Below are 17,326 nucleotides of genomic sequence, written 5' to 3'. Positions count from 1 at the left end.
CCCCTCCCAGCCCCCCTACCACTCCCTACCTCCTACCCTGCATTTCCCTCAAGCTGGCCCTGCTCTGTCCTCATTGTAGTGTGCGTTCTCACGTCTTCCCCAGGCAGGAACCTAAGTTGGCGGGGAGGAGAGGGAGGAGTACATCCCTAAAGGAGCGCCAGCCCAACAGACCACAGAACGAGAGAGCCAACAGCCTGGATAACGAACGCTCCCTCGACACACACTGCCATCTACAGGTAGGAGGAGGAGCAGACTGGCCGATCAAGTCAGAATTCCAGAGTCTGTAACTTTAATATATAAATGTTTCTAATGATTGTGTCTTAGATGTGAGATGAATTTCTTTTCGATGTCTTCTATAAGTGTATTCCCCCGTCCCCAGATCCCCAGGAAGACCGTGTATGACCAGCTGAACCACATCCTGGTGTCTGACCACCAGCTACCTGACAGCATCATCCTCATCAACACATCTGATTGGCAGGGCCAGGTAAGAGACAGGAAATGACATAGACTGAAGTAAAAAACGTTGGGTGACCACTCGTCGTCTCCATGACGACCAAAAGAGGGAATATAACATGTTTAAAAAATAAATAAATAAATACATTTTTTTAACCTTTTCTTTCTCTTTAACAAACACTTATTCTCACATTACATTTCTCTTTCGGGCATCTCTCGTTTTTATATATTCTCTGTTTTCTCTGTTTCTATTCTCTTCCGTCCGTTGTGTTTCAGTATCTGTCAGGCGTTCTCCAGAACCAGCACCTCCCGGTGGTGTGTACCTGTACTACAGCAGACATCCAGGCTGCCTTCAACACCATCGTTTCACGCATACAGAGATTGTAAGCCTCCTCTTTCACATTCTCCTTGTAATCATAATAATAATATACACTACTTAGCAGAATGATTTTTATCCCAAAAACAACTCACTTGTTCGTACATCATCAGTGTGTGTCTGTGAATCCTTGAAAGACTTGGAACACAACATCGGCGCTGCTAGCAGCGTCACACACTCTTGTCGTCATAGTTACTGAGCCAATCCTCTCCCGTACATGTTATTGATTTAGTATTGTAGCTCTAAGTCTTGCGATAAAGGTTGTTAATATGTTTGTCTCCTTGCTGTAACACGATGCTTCCTATGTAGCTGTAACTGTAACAGCCAGACGCCCATCCCCATAAAGATAGCTGTGGCTGGAGCCCAGCACTACCTCGGTGCAGTCCTCAGGCTGTTTGTAGACCACCTCTCTTACAAGACCCCTGATTGGCTGGGCTACATGAGGTTCCTCATCATACCACTAGGTGAGAGATGGGGAGGGGGGGGGCGGGGCGTGGGGGGGACAGTCATTCACACACCACACCTTGTAGTTGGAATATAACCTAATGTTTGTTCATTTTAGGGTTACAAAATTCTCTAAGAGTTTCTCTACACTTGGGGAAAAAACCCTGTGAATGTTGTCTGGGGATTTTACAACCCTAGTTTGTTTCTAAAGATAGTATGATTTTTTTCATTTTTTATTATGCGTTTTACTTCTAGAGAGTTCTTACTCTCTTCCTTTTGATTGCGGACAGGATCTCACCCAGTCTCCAAGTACCTGGGTACCATCGACTATCGATACAACAGTTTATTCCAGGACACTGCGTGGAGGGACCTCTTTCACAAGCCCGACGCTCCAGTCATAGGTAGGACAGGGTTAAACACACACGAGGATTGCAAAAAAATCTCTTTTAAGTTTATCGGAAATTCCCAGGTTGGAGGATTCCTGGATTTCCTGCTTGTTTCCCTTTCCAGATGGAATTTCACAACCCTAACACACATCTAAGATGTATCTATACTACAGTGTGTGTGTGTGTGTGTGTGTCTGCACGCGAGTGTGTGTGAGCTGTGGAAAGAATTTACTCTTGAAGACATTAAAACAACCAATCAGTCACTCCTGTCATGTGGTGTACAGTGCAGGAGAGTCCAGATGTGGTTTCCAGGGTAACCCAGTATATGGTCGGGGCCAACGGAGTTCACCAGCTCCCCATCGCTGAGGCCATGCTCACATACAAACAGAAGAGGTAAGAAAGGACACTCACTCACACACACTCGCTCGCTCACTCACTTGCTCACTCACTCACTCACACACTCACACACACACACACACTCACTCACACACACACACACACACTCACTCACACACTCTCACTCTCACACACTCTCACTCTCACACACACTCTCACTCACACACACACACACTCTCACTCTCACTCACACACACTCGCTCACTCTCACTCTCTCTCACCCACACACACACACTCACTCGCTCACTCACTCACTCACACTCTCACTCTCACACACACTCTCACTCACACACACACTCTCACACTCTCACTCTCTCACACACACACTCACACACTCTCACTCTCACTCACACACACTCTCACACACACACACACACACACACACACACACACACACACACACCGTGGTGCCATTTAGCTAACTCACAACTTCATAGGCAACATTTATATAGTGCAAAAGCAGTTATAATCTGGCAGCGGGATTTAATTTGAAACATTTCTTCAGCCATGTGGATTATGAAAGAGGCGGCTATTTATGTGTTTCTCAGTTTACTAAACCGTAGTTAAACATCTGCCTCCCTTTAACATTGGTGAAGAAAAGCTGCAGGTTAAAATCACGCTGACAGATTATCATGAGGGTTTAAGGTATTTTTTCGGCACAAATTTTTGCAGTATGAAATTGCATCCCTTTGTGTTTAACTGCTTAATTAACAGCTAATAGCATTCCTGATAAGTGCTATAATAATTAATAGCATTCCTGATAAGTGTTTTATAATAATAATAGCATTAATGCTAAGTTTTATAATAATTAATAGCATTCCTGGTAAGTGTTATGATAATTAATAGCATTCCTGATAAGTGTTTTATAATAATTAATAACATTCCTGATAAGTGTTATAATAATTAATAGCATTCAGCATTCATATATTGTCCACCTCAATTATAGATTAGCCTCTTCTACAGACCCACTTAACCACCCATCTGTCCACTCTAGAAGTTCCTCCCCTTCTTTCAACCTGTGGTGTTTCTGTTGCAAAATTCCGGAAACTTTCCCAAGATGTGTAAATGTTGGAGGAAATTATAGTTGAAATGATTAATTATGTATACATTTATTTAAGAACCATTTATTCTAATACTATTATGTTATGGTATGAAATGTATGGGTTCTTGGTTAAGCTGTTACTGAAAATGTAAGTAAAACGAATTAATTGTCTGTACCTTGCGGGAAAGGGAGAAGGAGGGTATATCTTTTAGACAGATTGGAATGTTGTTTTATGAGGGGAGTAGAAGAAGATCTCCAGAACTGAAGACACTGCGCTATTGTGTGGATCGGAGAGGGTGTGAGAAACTGATGATGTCATTTTATGTTGTCTCTTTAAAATGTAAGGTTCTTTGTATTTTGCTTCAGTACTCTCTTGAATTAAACGCTGTTACCTGACTTTTAAGACTGGTCTCGATCTATTTCATGCATAATTAATGAATTTACAACTCATTAATGAAATAGAGAGAGTGCGAATTTGATTTTGGCTATAAAACATATAGGAATTTAGAATTCCTCTAACAGTACATTTTCCAGAAATCCTGCTCGGAGCATTTCCTGCTTATTCCATTCTGAATCCAGGAATCTTATTACCTGAGTTTCTGTAAAACCTAGGACTTTTGGGAAACTTTTTCAATTTCTTACTTGACAAATGCATCTTCCGAAAATGTTTGGAGATTAGACCAAGTCCCAAGAATACCCTCTTACATGTATTTAGCCTATGTTCAGTTTGAGAAGGAGAGGGTTGAGGACGGAGGTGTTTGAGAAGGAGAGGGTTGAGGACGGAGGTGTTTGAGAAGGAGAGGGTTGAGGACGGAGGTGTTTGAGAAGGAGAGGGTTGAGGAGGACGGAGGTGTTTGAGAAGGAGAGGGTTGAGGAGGACGGAGGTGTTTGAGAAGGAGAGGGTTAAGATGAGGAGGACGGAGGTGTTTGAGAAGGAGAGGGTTGAGGAGGACGGAGGTGTTTGAGAAGGAGAGGGATGAGGAGGACGGAGGTGTTTGAGAAGGAGAGGTTTGAGGAGGACGGAGGTGTTTGAGAAGGAGAGCGTTAAGATGAGGAGGACGGAGGTGTTTGAGGAGGACGGAGGTGTTTGAGGAGGACGGAGGTGTTTGAGGAGGGGAGGTGTTTGAGGAGAACGGAGGTGTTTGAGGAGAACGGAGGTGTTTGAGGAGAACGGAGGTGTTTGAGGAGGAGAGGTGTTTGAGGAGAACGGAGGTGTTTGAGGAGAACGGAGGTGTTTGAGGAGAACGGAGGTGTTTGAGGAGGACAGAGGTGTTTGAGGAGGACCGGAGGTGTTTGAGGAGGACCGGAGGTGTTTGAGGAGGACGGAGGTGTTTGAGGAGGACGGGAGGTGTTTGAGGAGGATGGGAGGTGTTTGAGGAGGACGGAGGTGTTTGAGGAGGACGGGAGGTGTTTGAGGAGGACGGGAGGTGTTTGAGGAGGACCGGAGGTGTTTGAGCTGTTGGCATTGATTCCGGTCTGGACATGTGTAACTGAAATATTGGGGCGGCGGGTAGAGTGGTTAGAGTGTAGAGGTGGCAGGGAGGTAGTGGTTAGAGTGGAGGGGGCAGGTAGGTGGTTTAGTGGGGGAGGGAGTGGTTCGAGTGTAGAGGCGGAGGGTGTGGTTGAGGAGAGGTATCTTAGTGGTTAGGTGGGCCAGTAACCAGCAGGTATCTTAGTGGTTAGACGTTGGGCCAGTAACCAGCAGGTATCTTAGTGGTTGATCGTTGGGCCAGTAACCAGCAGGTATCCTAGTGGTTAGATCGTTGGGCCAGTAACCAGCAGGTATCTTAGTGGTTAGATCGTTGGGCCAGTAACCAGCAGGTATCTTAGTGGTTAGATCGTTGGGCCAGTAACCAGCAGGTATCCTAGTGGTTAGATTGTTGGGCCAGTAACCAGCAGGTATCTTAGTGGTTAGATTTGGGCCAGTAACCAGCAGGTATCTTAGTGGTTAGATCGTTGGGCCAGTAACCAGCAGGTATCTTAGTGGTTGATCGTTGGGCCAGTAACCAGCAGGTATCCTAGTGGTTAGATCGTTGGGCCAGTAACCAGCAGGTATCCTAGTGGTTAGATCGTTGGGCCAGTAACCAGCAGGTATCTTAGTGGTTAGATCGTTGGGCCAGTAACCAGCAGGTATCCTAGTGGTTAGATCGTTGGGCCAGTAACCAGCAGCTATCCTAGTGGTTAGATCGTTGGACCAGTAACCAGCAGGTATCCTAGTGGTTAGATCGTTGGGCCAGTAACCAGCAGGTATCCTAGTGGTTAGATCGTTGGACCAGTAACCAGCAGGTAGCCTAGTGGTTAGAGTGTAGAGGTGGCAGGGTAGCCTAGTGGTTAGAGTGGAGGGGGGCAGGTAGCCTAGTGGTTAGAGTGTAGGGGGCAGGTAGCCTAGAGTGTAGAGGCGGCAGGTATCTTAGTGGTTGGTTAGAGGCGGCAGGTATCTTAGTGGTTAGAGTGTAGGGGGCAGGTAGCCTAGTGGTTAGAGTGTAGATGTGGCAGGTATCTTAGTGGTTAGAGTGTAGAGGCGGCAGGTATCTTAGTGGTTAGATCGTTGGGCCAGTAACCAGCAGGTATCTTAGTGGTTAGATCGTTGGGCCAGTAACCAGCAGGTATCCTAGTGGTTAGATCGTTGGGCCAGTAACCAGCAGGTATCTTAGTGGTTAGATCGTTGGGCCAGTAACCAGCAGGTATCTTAGTGGTTAGATCGTTGGGCCAGTAACCAGCAGGTATCTTAGTGGTTAGATCGTTGGGCCAGTAACCAGCAGGTATCCTAGTGGTTAGATCGTTGGGCCAGTAACCAGCAGGTATCTTAGTGGTTAGATCGTTGGGCCAGTAACCAGCAGGTATCCTAGTGGTTAGATCGTTGGGCCAGTAACCAGCAGGTATCTTAGTGGTTAGATCGTTGGGCCAGTAACCAGCAGGTATCTTAGTGGTTAGATCGTTGGGCCAGTAACCAGCAGGTATCCTAGTGGTTAGATCGTTGGGCCAGTAACCAGCAGCTATCCTAGTGGTTAGATCGTTGGGCCAGTAACCAGCAGGTATCCTAGTGGTTAGATCGTTGGGCCAGTAACCAGCAGGTATCCTAGTGGTTAGATCGTTGGGCCAGTAACCAGCAGGTATCCTAGTGGTTAGATCGTTGGGCCAGTAACCAGCAGGTAGCCTAGTGGTTAGAGTGTAGAGGTGGCAGGGTAGCCAGTGGTTAGGTGGATCCTAGTGGTTAGGGGGGGGGCAGGTAGCCTAGTGGTTCGAGTGTAGAGGCGGCAGGTATCTTAGTGGTTCGAGTGTAGAGGCGGCAGGTATCTTAGTGGTTAGAGCGCAGGGGGGCAGGTAGCCTAGTGGTTAGAGTGTAGATGTGGCAGGTATCTTAGTGGTTAGAGTGTAGGTAGGTATCTTAGTGGTTCGATCGTTGGGCCAGTAACCAGCAGGTATCTTAGTGGTTAGATCGTTGGGCCAGTAACCAGCAGGTATCCTAGTGGTTAGATCGTTGGGCCAGTAACCAGCAGGTATCTTAGTGGTTAGATCGTTGGGCCAGTAACCAGCAGGTATCTTAGTGGTTAGATCGTTGGGCCAGTAACCAGCAGGTATCCTAGTGGTTAGATCGTTGGGCCAGTAACCAGCAGGTATCTTAGTGGTTAGATCGTTGGGCCAGTAACCAGCAGGTATCCTAGTGGTTAGATCGTTGGGCCAGTAACCAGCAGGTATCCTAGTGGTTAGATCGTTGGGCCAGTAACCAGCAGGTATCTTAGTGGTTAGATCGTTGGGCCAGTAACCAGCAGGTATCCTAGTGGTTAGATTGTTGGGCCAGTAACCAGCAGCTATCCTAGTGGTTAGATCGTTGGACCAGTAACCAGCAGGTATCCTAGTGGTTAGATCGTTGGGCCAGTAACCAGCAGGTATCCTAGTGGTTAGATCGTTGGGCCAGTAACCAGCAGGTATCCTAGTGGTTAGATCGTTGGGCCAGTAACCAGCAGGTATCCTAGTGGTTAGATCGTTGGGCCAGTAACCAGCAGGTATCCTAGTGGTTAGATCGTTAGCCAGTAACCAGCAGGTATCCAGTGGTTAGATCGTTGGGCCAGTAAAGCAGGTATCTAGTGGTTAGATTGTTGGGCCAGTAACCAGCAGGTATCTTAGTGGTTAGATCGTTGGGCCAGTAACCAGCAGGTATCTTAGTGGTTAGATCGCTGGGCCAGTAACCAGCAGGTATCTTAGTGGTTAGATCTTGGGCCAGTAACCAGCAGGTATCTTAGTGGTTAGATCGTTGGGCCAGTAACCAGCAGGTATCCTAGTGGTTAGATCGTTGGGCCAGTAACCAGCAGGTATCTTAGTGGTTAGATCGTTGGGCCAGTAACCAGCAGGTATCTTAGTGGTTAGATCGTTGGGCCAGTAACCAGCAGGTATCTTAGTGGTTAGATCGTTGGGCCAGTAACCAGCAGGTATCCTAGTGGTTAGATCGTTGGGCCAGTAACCAGCAGGTATCCAGTGATTTCGTTGGGCCAGTAACCAGCAGGTATCTTAGTGGTTAGATCGTTGGGCCAGTAACCAGCAGGTATCCAGTGGTTAGATCGTTGGGCCAGTAACCAGCAGCTATCCTAGTGGTTAGATCGTTGGACCAGTAACCAGCAGGTATCCTAGTGGTTAGATCGTTGGACCAGTAACCAGCAGGTAGCCTAGTGGTTAGAGTGTAGAGGTGGCAATAGCCTAGTGGTTAGAGTGGAGGGGGCAGGTAGCCTAGTGGTTAGAGTGTAGGGGGCAGGTAGCCTAGTGGTTCGAAGAGGCGGCAGGTATCCCGAGTGTAGAGGCGGCAGGTATCTTAGTGGTTAGAGTATAGGGGGCAGGTTAGTGGTTAGAGTGTAGATGTGGCAGGTATCTTAGTGGTTAGAGTGTAGATGTGGCAGGTATCTTAGTGGTTAGAAAGGCGGCAGGTATCTTAGTGGTTAGATCCATGGGCCAGTAACCAGCAGGTATCTTAGTGGTTAGATCGTTGGGCCAGTAACCAGCAGGTATCCTAGTGGTTAGATCGTTGGGCCAGTAACCAGCAGGTATCTTAGTGGTTAGATCGTTGGGCCAGTAACAGCAGGTATCTTAGTGGTTAGATCGTTGGGCCAGTAACCAGCAGGTATCTTAGTGGTTAGATCGTTGGGCCAGTAACCAGCAGGTATCTTAGTGGTTAGATCGTTGGGCCAGTAACCAGCAGGTATCTTAGTGGTTAGATCGTTGGGCCAGTAACCAGCAGGTATCCTAGTGGTTAGATCGTTGGGCCAGTAACCAGCAGGTATCTTAGTGGTTAGATCGTTGGGCCAGTAACCAGCAGGTATCCTAGTGGTTAGATCGTTGGGCCAGTAACCAGCAGGTATCCTAGTGGTTAGATCGTTGGGCCAGTAACCAGCAGGTATCTTAGTGGTTAGATCGTTGGGCCAGTAACCAGCAGGTATCCTAGTGGTTAGATCGTTGGGCCAGTAACCAGCAGCTATCCTAGTGGTTAGATTGTTGGGCCAGTAACCAGCAGGTATCCTAGTGGTTAGATCGTTGGGCCAGTAACCAGCAGGTATCCTAGTGGTTAGATCGTTGGGCCAGTAACCAGCAGGTATCCTAGTGGTTAGATCGTTGGGCCAGTAACCAGCAGGTATCTTAGTGGTTAGATCGTTGGGCCAGTAACCAGCAGGTATCCTAGTGGTTAGATCGTTGGGCCAGTAACCAGCAGCTATCCTAGTGGTTAGATCGTTGGACCAGTAACCAGCAGGTATCCTAGTGGTTAGATCGTTGGGCCAGTAACCAGCAGGTATCCTAGTGGTTAGATCGTTGGGCCAGTAACCAGCAGGTATCCTAGTGGTTAGATCGTTGGGCCAGTAACCAGCAGGTATCCTAGTGGTTAGATCGTTGGGCCAGTAACCGAAAGGTCGCTAGATCGAATCCCGAGCTGACAAGGTAAAAAAATCTGTCGTTCTGCCCCTGAACAAGGCAGTTAACCCCACCGATCCCATTATTGTAAATAATCATTTGTTCTTAACTGACTTGCCTAGTTAAAAGGTTAAATAAAGATTAAAAATAAAATGTATTTAGGTGCCCCCTCCCCCTCCAGGCATTATTATATACAGCTTGAGTTTAGGGGTGCCCCCCACCCCCTCCAGGCATTATTATATATTGTTTGAGTTTGGGGTGCCCCCCACCCCTCCAGGCATTATTATATATTGTTTTAGTTTAGGGGTGCCCCCTCCCCCTCCAGGCATTATTATATACAGTTTGAGTTTAGGTGGTGCCCCCTCCCCCTCCAGGCATTATTATATACAGCTTGAGTTTAGGGGTGCCCCCTCCCAGGCAGTTAACCCCACCGATCCCGTTATTGTAAATAATCATTTGTTCTTAACTGACTTGCCTAGTTAAAAGGTTAAATAAAGATTAAAAATAAAATGTATTTAGGTGCCCCCCTCCCCTCCAGGCATCATTATATACTGTTTGAGTTTAGGGGGTGTGTCACAATAGCGATCAGTTTTGCAGTAAAATATTTTTACACAAACATCCATTTCATCAAATGGGAGACATAAGAGACATAAGAGACATAAGAGAACTAAGAGATGTGGAAAAAAACAAGGTTGTTCTACCTCAGGCAGGGGTGTCTCAACAACTGAACCTTTCTTGAGGATTGGCCACTAGCCATCATGACGTTGTTAAAGCATCTGGTCTCAGTGGATAAGACACGAGACAATCCCCTCTTCCATCCTGATAGGTTGGAACTTATGCACATGCTCACCCTGTGCCTGTCCCCTCCCCCCACATATCTCCTGTCTGTCTGTCCCCTGGTACTACAGCCCAGACGAGGACTCTTGTCAGAAGTTCATCCCCTTTATCGGGGTAAGTGGCTTTTCCCTAAAGGATACGTCCTTATCCTTGAACCTGATCGTTGTGTCCATACTTTTCACCCTGACCTCTGACCTCCCTCCCCAGATGGTGAAAGTTGGACTGGTGGAACAGTCATCGGCAACATCAGGTTAGTCGTGAGGTGTGGGGAGGTTTTCGACGCTAATATACAATAAAGTAACCAATGCACAGTGCCGTTGTACGCAATGACAACAATGACAACAATGACAACAACAATGACAACAATGACAACTTTTTGGATGTGATACTGTAATTACACAGTACTTATAGGGCTGATTTCCTGAGCACCAATTAAACCTAATCCTTGAATATTTCATCTTGGTGTAGGTTTACTCTGTGTCCAGGCATCTGACCCCTAATCCTAATCTGTCAGTCTATCACTTGTTGTAATTGTACCCTCTGTCTATTGTGTAGCCCGATGATGATAATCCCTGTGTATTTTGTCAGGTGACTCGGACGATGCAGCTCCCATGGCGACAGCCCTCCTCTCCTTCACCCCTCCTCAGGTGTCCCCCGCCCTGAAGGAAGCTACGCCCACCCCTCCCTCCTCCCCCTCTGTCAACACAAGCTTCAGCTCATACAGGTACAGCTAACACACGGACACAACACCTGGTTCAGCTCATACAGGTACAGCTAACACACAGACAAACCACCTGGTTCAGCTCATACAGGTACAGCTAACACACAGACAAACCACCTGGTTCAGCTCATACAGGTACAGCTAACACACAGACACAACACCTGGTTCAGCTCATACAGGTACAGCTAACACACAAACACAACACCTGGTTCAGGTGTACAGCTAACACACGGACACAACACCTGGTTCAGCTCATACAGGTACAGCTAACACACAGACACAACACCTGGTTCAGGTGTACAGGTACAACTAACACACAGACACAACACCTGGTTCAGGTGTACAGGTACAACTAACACACAGACACAACACCTGGTTCAGGTGTACAGGTACAGCTAACACACAGACACAACACCTGGTTCAGGTGTACAGGTACAGCTAACACACAGACACAACACCTGGTTCAGGTGTACAGGTACAGCTAACACACGGACACAACACCTGGTTCAGCTGTACAGGTACAGCTAACACACAGACACAACACCTGGTTCAGGTGTACAGGTACAACTAACACACAGACACAACACCTGGTTCAGGTGTACAGGTACAACTAACACACAGACACAACACCTGGTTCAGGTGTACAGGTACAGCTAACACACAGACACAACACCTGGTTCAGGTGTACAGGTACAGCTAACACACAGACACAACACCTGGTTCAGGTGTACAGGTACAGCTAACACACAGACACAACACCTGGTTCAGGTGTACAGGTACAGCTAACACACAGACACAACACCTGGTTCAGGTGTACAGGTACAGCTAACACACAGACACAACACCTGGTTCAGGTGTACAGGTACAGCTAACACACAGACACAACACCTGGTTCAGGTGTACAGGTACAGCTAACACACAGACACAACACCTGGTTCAGGTGTACAGGTACAGCTAACACACAGCCACAACACCTGGACACAGGTACATCATCACGACTCCTTCTTGAGGAGTAGAGAAGATAACTGTCTAGGGGTTTAATAGACTGATTATGGCTTCCATATTGTTCATTTAGCTAACATTTGATTTTCTAACTTTTTCATCTCGTACTATTCTCTTCATGTCTCTCTTCCTCTGCTGGGTATTGTAGTTCTCCCCAGGGGGAGCTGATGGGACTACAGGTGGACTACTGGGTGGCTCCCTCCCCGGCTGACAGGAAGAGAGACGTGGAGAAAAGGGACTCGTCCTCCTCCAAGAACACTCTGAAGTGTACGTTCCGCTCGCTGCAGGTCAGCAGGCTCCCCCAGGCCGGGGCCCAGCCACAGCCCGCCATGTCCATGACTGTCGTCATGAAGGAGAAGAACAAGAAGGGTGAGGGCACATTTTAAAATGGTTATATTGTATATTTATGAATGAGTCCTGGGGTTGACTCGTAAGCACTCTTTATGAAGTTCTGCTGCACTCACAGACATTACTAGTGTCGGGTCTCTCTGTCACACTCCCTTTAATGAATGGACTCACTCCTGTATATATTATTATCCTGATAGTGAAGCTATTGGAAAGACCGAAATGTAAAGCCTAAATCCTAAAACTTGAGTTTAGGCCGAATTCCTAACTTTGCTAAAAACTTGTCTGTCGTCATCGTTGATTGTGATGATTAGCGTTTTCCTTTATGACATCATAAAGTTAGGAATCCTCACTCTTCAGTTCTCTCTCTCCTTCTCAGTAATATTCCTGCCAAAGAAGACTAAAGACAAGGATGTGGAGTCTAAAAGCCAGGTGATCGATGGCATCAGTCGACTGATCTGCACTGCCAAGCATCAGCAGACCATGCTGAGGGGTAAGACTCCTCATCTCTGGACACGAAGACGGCCAACTCTCTTGTTACATTAGTGTGGGTTTACATCTGTCTGGCTGTAGACCATCTTGTCTTTAACAGATGCTTATCTGATCCAGGTATTACATCGATAACCATGAACTAGGTTTAGTATAACAATTTGTAAATTGTAAGGTAATTTCATTGTGTGATTTGGGATTATTTCTAGATTATTTTTAATTTTTAATCTATTATTTTCTTCCAGTGCTGATTGACGGCGTGGAGTGGAACGACGTAAAGTTTTTCCAGTTGGCGGCACAGTGGTCGTCACACGTCAAACATTTCCCCATCGGGATCTTTGGACACAGTAAAGGGCCTTACTGACAAGCGACGCGTTGCCATAGTAGCGGGCCCCGTTACCTTAGAGACTCATCTGGAACGGAGGACAACGTCCCCTCCCTCATGTGCCAATAGCTTTTATAATAGCCGAACCCCCTCCCGCACATCTTAGACTGGTCCCAGATCTGTCTGTGCTCTTTCCAACTCCTATGGTCAATTGTCAAACCAAACGTTGGCACGTCAGCACAAACAGATCTGGGACCAGGCAACACACATCTGCCCACCCCACTGTCTTAATTTAAGCCCCAGATGTACCTATTGTTTATACTTCTGTGTTTGTTGTTGTGTTTATTCTAAAAGTTACCAAGGCGTTGGCTGTCATAAGGAGATTTGTTTCTCACCAAGTTTAAAAAAAATCCTGCTGATTTTCTATACACAAAGACGAGCGAAAACCTAATTAAATAAATAGTTTGGAAAAACTCCTCTATAACTAGTGATGCGTAACATTTCACCCTCCCTCCTGCTCTTTGCTTTTTTCAAATGTGGCAAAGATAGATTGTTTCAAACACTTTGCCAGGCACAATTTAACAAGATAACTTTGTGACCAAAAGGCCCTGAAACAATGGAAGATGGACAACACATAAAAGAGGAAGTGGTCTGGATCCTGGACTGAAACCATTCTAGAACACCCCGAGTCCTGGGGTGTATTCATTAGGAACCAAACAGAAGCAAACATAATGGGAAACAGGAAAGGAACCTACCTGAATTTGTCCAAAATAAAACGATTTCGTTGCTAAACGTTTTCCCGTTGCACTGCGGGTTTGCTACACTGTGCACTAATGAATACTCCCCTAAGGACAGTGACTCCTGTTGTAGCGGGTCACTGAGAAACTTCTGCACTCATCGGAAGAAGACTGACATGTACAATAGACTTATTGTAGCCTGAAATACAGACCTGTTCTGTGCTATTATTCCACTCTTTTTTTCCTTCTTTTTAAAACTCTGTGTCATATGTTTGGCAATGACAAGGAGTGGAATGATGGCACAAACAGACTGGTACCCAGGCTACAATGTGCTGTATATGTCCCATACATCCAATCAATGATATGTAAACACAAATCATAATTGAGATGGAACTGACCCTGCACTAACTAATGGTTGGTGCATCTCTCTCTCTCTCACTTTCTTTTTCCACCTTCCCTTCTTTTGAAAGGGAGCCGTAGGTGTGCCACCAGCAGACATAACATATCATCGGTCCCGTACTCGTACCCTAAATCTCTTTATCTCACAGCAACCACACACCTTCTAGGCTGAATACTAGACAGACTGCAGCTCACTCATTACCTGCTACCAGAGCCCACGTGTGTCGCTAGAGAGTTTGGGAACATTGACGTGTCTGCCGTTGGTGCGTTTTACATGACACGTCAACGTTCTATAGCGGCCATGTTAGCTCCTCCGTTAAAACGTTACACATATAGCGGCCATGTTAGCTCCTCCGTTAAACATATAGCGGCCATGTTAGCTCCTCCGTTAAAACGTTACACACAGAATATTTAAATCATGCTATGTAACTGAATGTGTAGGATTAGAACAATATTCCACATTGTAAAAGCCCAGCTTCTCTAAACGCAGTACATTTGGACCTCTTGACTTTTTCCACTTTTTTTGTTGTTGTTGTTAGGTTACAGCCTTATTCCTTCAATTTCATGGCTTTTTTTTTTTTTTTGTTGTTGCTCTGACATGCCCTGTCAACTGTGGGACCTTATATAGACAGGTGTGTGCCTTTCCAAATCATGTCCAATTAATTGAATTTACCACAGGTGGACTCCAATCAAGTTGTAGAAACATCTCAAGGATGATCAATGGAAACAGGATGCACCTGAGCTCAATTTCGAGTCTCATAGCAAAGGGTCTGAATACTTATTTACATAAGGTATCTGTTTATACATTTTTATAAATTAGCAAACATTTATAAAAAAACTACATTTTTAAAACTGTTCTCGCTTTGTCATTATGGGGTATTGTGTGTAGATTGCTGAGGATTTTTATTTATTTAAGGCTGTAACGTAACAAAATGTGGAAAAAGTCAAGGGGTCTGAATACTTTCCGAAGGCACTGTATATGACTCTGTTTAGTTTGCTACTTAACTGCGCCTTATGATAATCTACTACTACTACTACTTCTTCTTCATGAAAGGAGATGGGGTGGGACTACGTGAACTTGTCCAATAAGAAACTTGTTTCCCAACCGTGTACCACTAATTAATACACCACTGATGCCAACTAGCTGTAGCTCACAAAGGCACATCGACAGGCATTGTAATCTGTCATATTTCTGAGCTGAACAGACATTAAAAAAAAAAAGTATGGCTAATTTAAATGTGTGCATTAAAGCCATACAATAAAACTGCACTACATTGTTGTGTAAGATCAGATCGTCCTTATTTTTGCTTGATCTCTCAGATTCCACTCTGTAAAACACTGGTGCTATTTCAATTCTTATTTAAAAACAGCCAGACACCCTAATATTACAGAAGTTAGAGAAGCTTTAAACTATAGCAACCAAATGACTCCTTATCTATTGAAGTATCATCAACCAATCCGTCTAAAAAAATAAAAATTTTTTACTAGTTATTACAATCCTTGGTGATATTTTGTCAAAACACTTTGAAATACATTATAGCCTACTGTTGTAGTAGCTATTTCATTGTGTGCCTAAAATGTAACCATTACCAAGATTATTTCTTCTTGATGTACAGAAGTATCCCCCGTTTTGATACATTGATGAAATAGTTACCCAGGCTTGGAAGTGTGTCTGTAATAAACTGACCTAAAGATCTTTTTAGTAGGTTGATTCCAGGAATCCATTCTTGCCAAGTTGAGGTTCTCTGGCTACCCCCTCCCCCACCCCCACACCCCTACACAGTTATACCAAGGAGAGAAATGTATTATTCCAAATAGTCTATAACTCCTATGGTATACAGTGGCTACGTCCCAATTATCTCTCCTTCCTCCTGAAGCGTGCACTCATTCACTACTCCCTACAAATCTAAAACCGTTGTATTGGTGGAGGCATGGGTCGTTAGAGGGAGTATACATATGCCAGTCATTTCCTTTTCCAATTTATGAATGGAAGTGAACAAGTGCACATTTCTGGAGAAAGGAGATATTGGGATGCACACCGTGCTCCCCTCACAGTGGGGTAAATCATTTGCTTTGTGAAGCCTCAAAGGCTTCATGTTGAACTGGCAACGCTTGTATTTCTTTCTTTGGCAAAAAGTATTTTAAGTTGTGTTATAAATATGGTCCTGTTTATCTTGGGGAAAATGGATTGTAATGAATGGAAGGCTCCCCTATTAACATGTTTTTTTATTTAAAGACTACCACTGTAATCCCAATGTCGGGAATAAAAAAAACTAGACTAAAATGTGTGCTTTTGATTTACTTATTTAAATGTGATATGAATCTTTAATGTTTTTTTTTTTTTTTTGCTGCCAATTCAATTGACAGTAATGTTTAATTTATTATGGTAAGCCAACTTTACCAAATGTGAAATCATTTAAAAAAAAATGCAGTGTATGGTTCAAGTGAGGAATTATATATGCGTATTATTTGGGAGGCTAATTGTCTTGAATGGGTCAGCTGGCGTGTTACGATGTTCTGAGAGGCGGATCCAGGATTTTGAAGCGGGCAGAATCGCATTAGTAGAAACCAAGTTTGTTCTCAGGACAAGCCTGGTTGTAGCTATTGTAGATATGTTCGAGTCGTCATGGAGAAATGTGATATTAACTACCTATAAAATGTTCCTCTTTCTAAACCTGCTCCGAAAATGTACTTCTGTTAGTCAAAACCGGAAGACCTGCGCTGAGAGCAGGTGTGAGTAGCCACCAATGCGATATATTGACTATCGTAAAAGTTACTGAAAACAAATGTGCTTGTGTCTTCATTTAAGGTTAGGCTAGCCCGATATGTACTCTTCCTTCGGGATTTTGGCAATGAGGTCCTTTGTCTACTTCCCCACAGTCAAATTAACACATGGATAACATTTGTATGCCTCTGCGTGCGATTTGAAGGAAGTTGACAAAGTCTATTGAGTATCTGACACTTTGTCATAGTGCTAATGCTAGGTAGCATTGGGTCACGGAAATACCTCTAACTTCCTCCATACTAGACAGGAAGTAGATACAGTAGATACAGGTACAAGGTCCTTATGTTATATTCAGATGTACACTGGCTCTGGCAGCCAAATACATTATCGAAACATTCATCGAGTCTCAATTGCGACACGGTTCTAGAAACAAAGTCCTTTACTTTCATATCACATCAAAATAATTTCACAAATAGTGTTTTAACCAGCTTTGCAGCCGACAGTATTTTTCAGTGACAACACGTTTCTTTGCGGCCTTCCGTTACTACACACAGGTGTTTGGGAGCATGCTAGATAGTACAGGTGGTCCCTTTGTAACATAAAGATGAGACGGTGTGGGAACCCAAATAAAGGTGTGTCGATTTAACATTTTTTTGTTGAAAATTATTATTTCTCCCCGATATGAAATATTTAAGATCCTACGCTTCGAAAAATGTTTAAGGTCACATTTTAAGAATATAAATGGTATAGGCGG

General features: G+C 44.9%; 1 protein-coding gene across 4 annotated transcripts in view; it reads left to right on the top strand.

Annotated features, from left to right (window-relative positions):
• Positions 1-14,446, top strand: part of LOC112255839 (phosphofurin acidic cluster sorting protein 2-like) — a 153,207-nt gene extending 138,761 nt beyond the window's left edge. For all 4 annotated transcript variants that reach the window (XM_042325135.1, XM_042325134.1, XM_042325133.1 and 1 more), the window contains 12 exons: positions 104-236; positions 380-484; positions 730-836; positions 1,139-1,293; positions 1,564-1,674; positions 1,944-2,052; positions 9,901-9,943; positions 10,037-10,079; positions 10,418-10,553; positions 11,701-11,921; positions 12,277-12,390; positions 12,632-14,446. In XM_042325135.1, coding sequence (XP_042181069.1) covers positions 104-236; positions 380-484; positions 730-836; positions 1,139-1,293; positions 1,564-1,674; positions 1,944-2,052; positions 9,901-9,943; positions 10,037-10,079; positions 10,418-10,553; positions 11,701-11,921; positions 12,277-12,390; positions 12,632-12,750 — 1,396 coding nt within the window. In that variant the 3' untranslated portion in view covers positions 12,751-14,446. The remainder of the gene's footprint in view (positions 1-103; positions 237-379; positions 485-729; positions 837-1,138; positions 1,294-1,563; positions 1,675-1,943; positions 2,053-9,900; positions 9,944-10,036; positions 10,080-10,417; positions 10,554-11,700; positions 11,922-12,276; positions 12,391-12,631) is intronic.
• The last annotated feature ends 2,880 nt before the right edge of the window (positions 14,447-17,326 follow it).

The sequence above is a fragment of the Oncorhynchus tshawytscha genome, linkage group LG08, assembly GCF_018296145.1.
Source record: "Oncorhynchus tshawytscha isolate Ot180627B linkage group LG08, Otsh_v2.0, whole genome shotgun sequence".
Classification (NCBI taxonomy): domain Eukaryota; kingdom Metazoa; phylum Chordata; class Actinopteri; order Salmoniformes; family Salmonidae; genus Oncorhynchus; species Oncorhynchus tshawytscha.
This window is presented reverse-complemented; position numbering and strand designations above follow the sequence as displayed.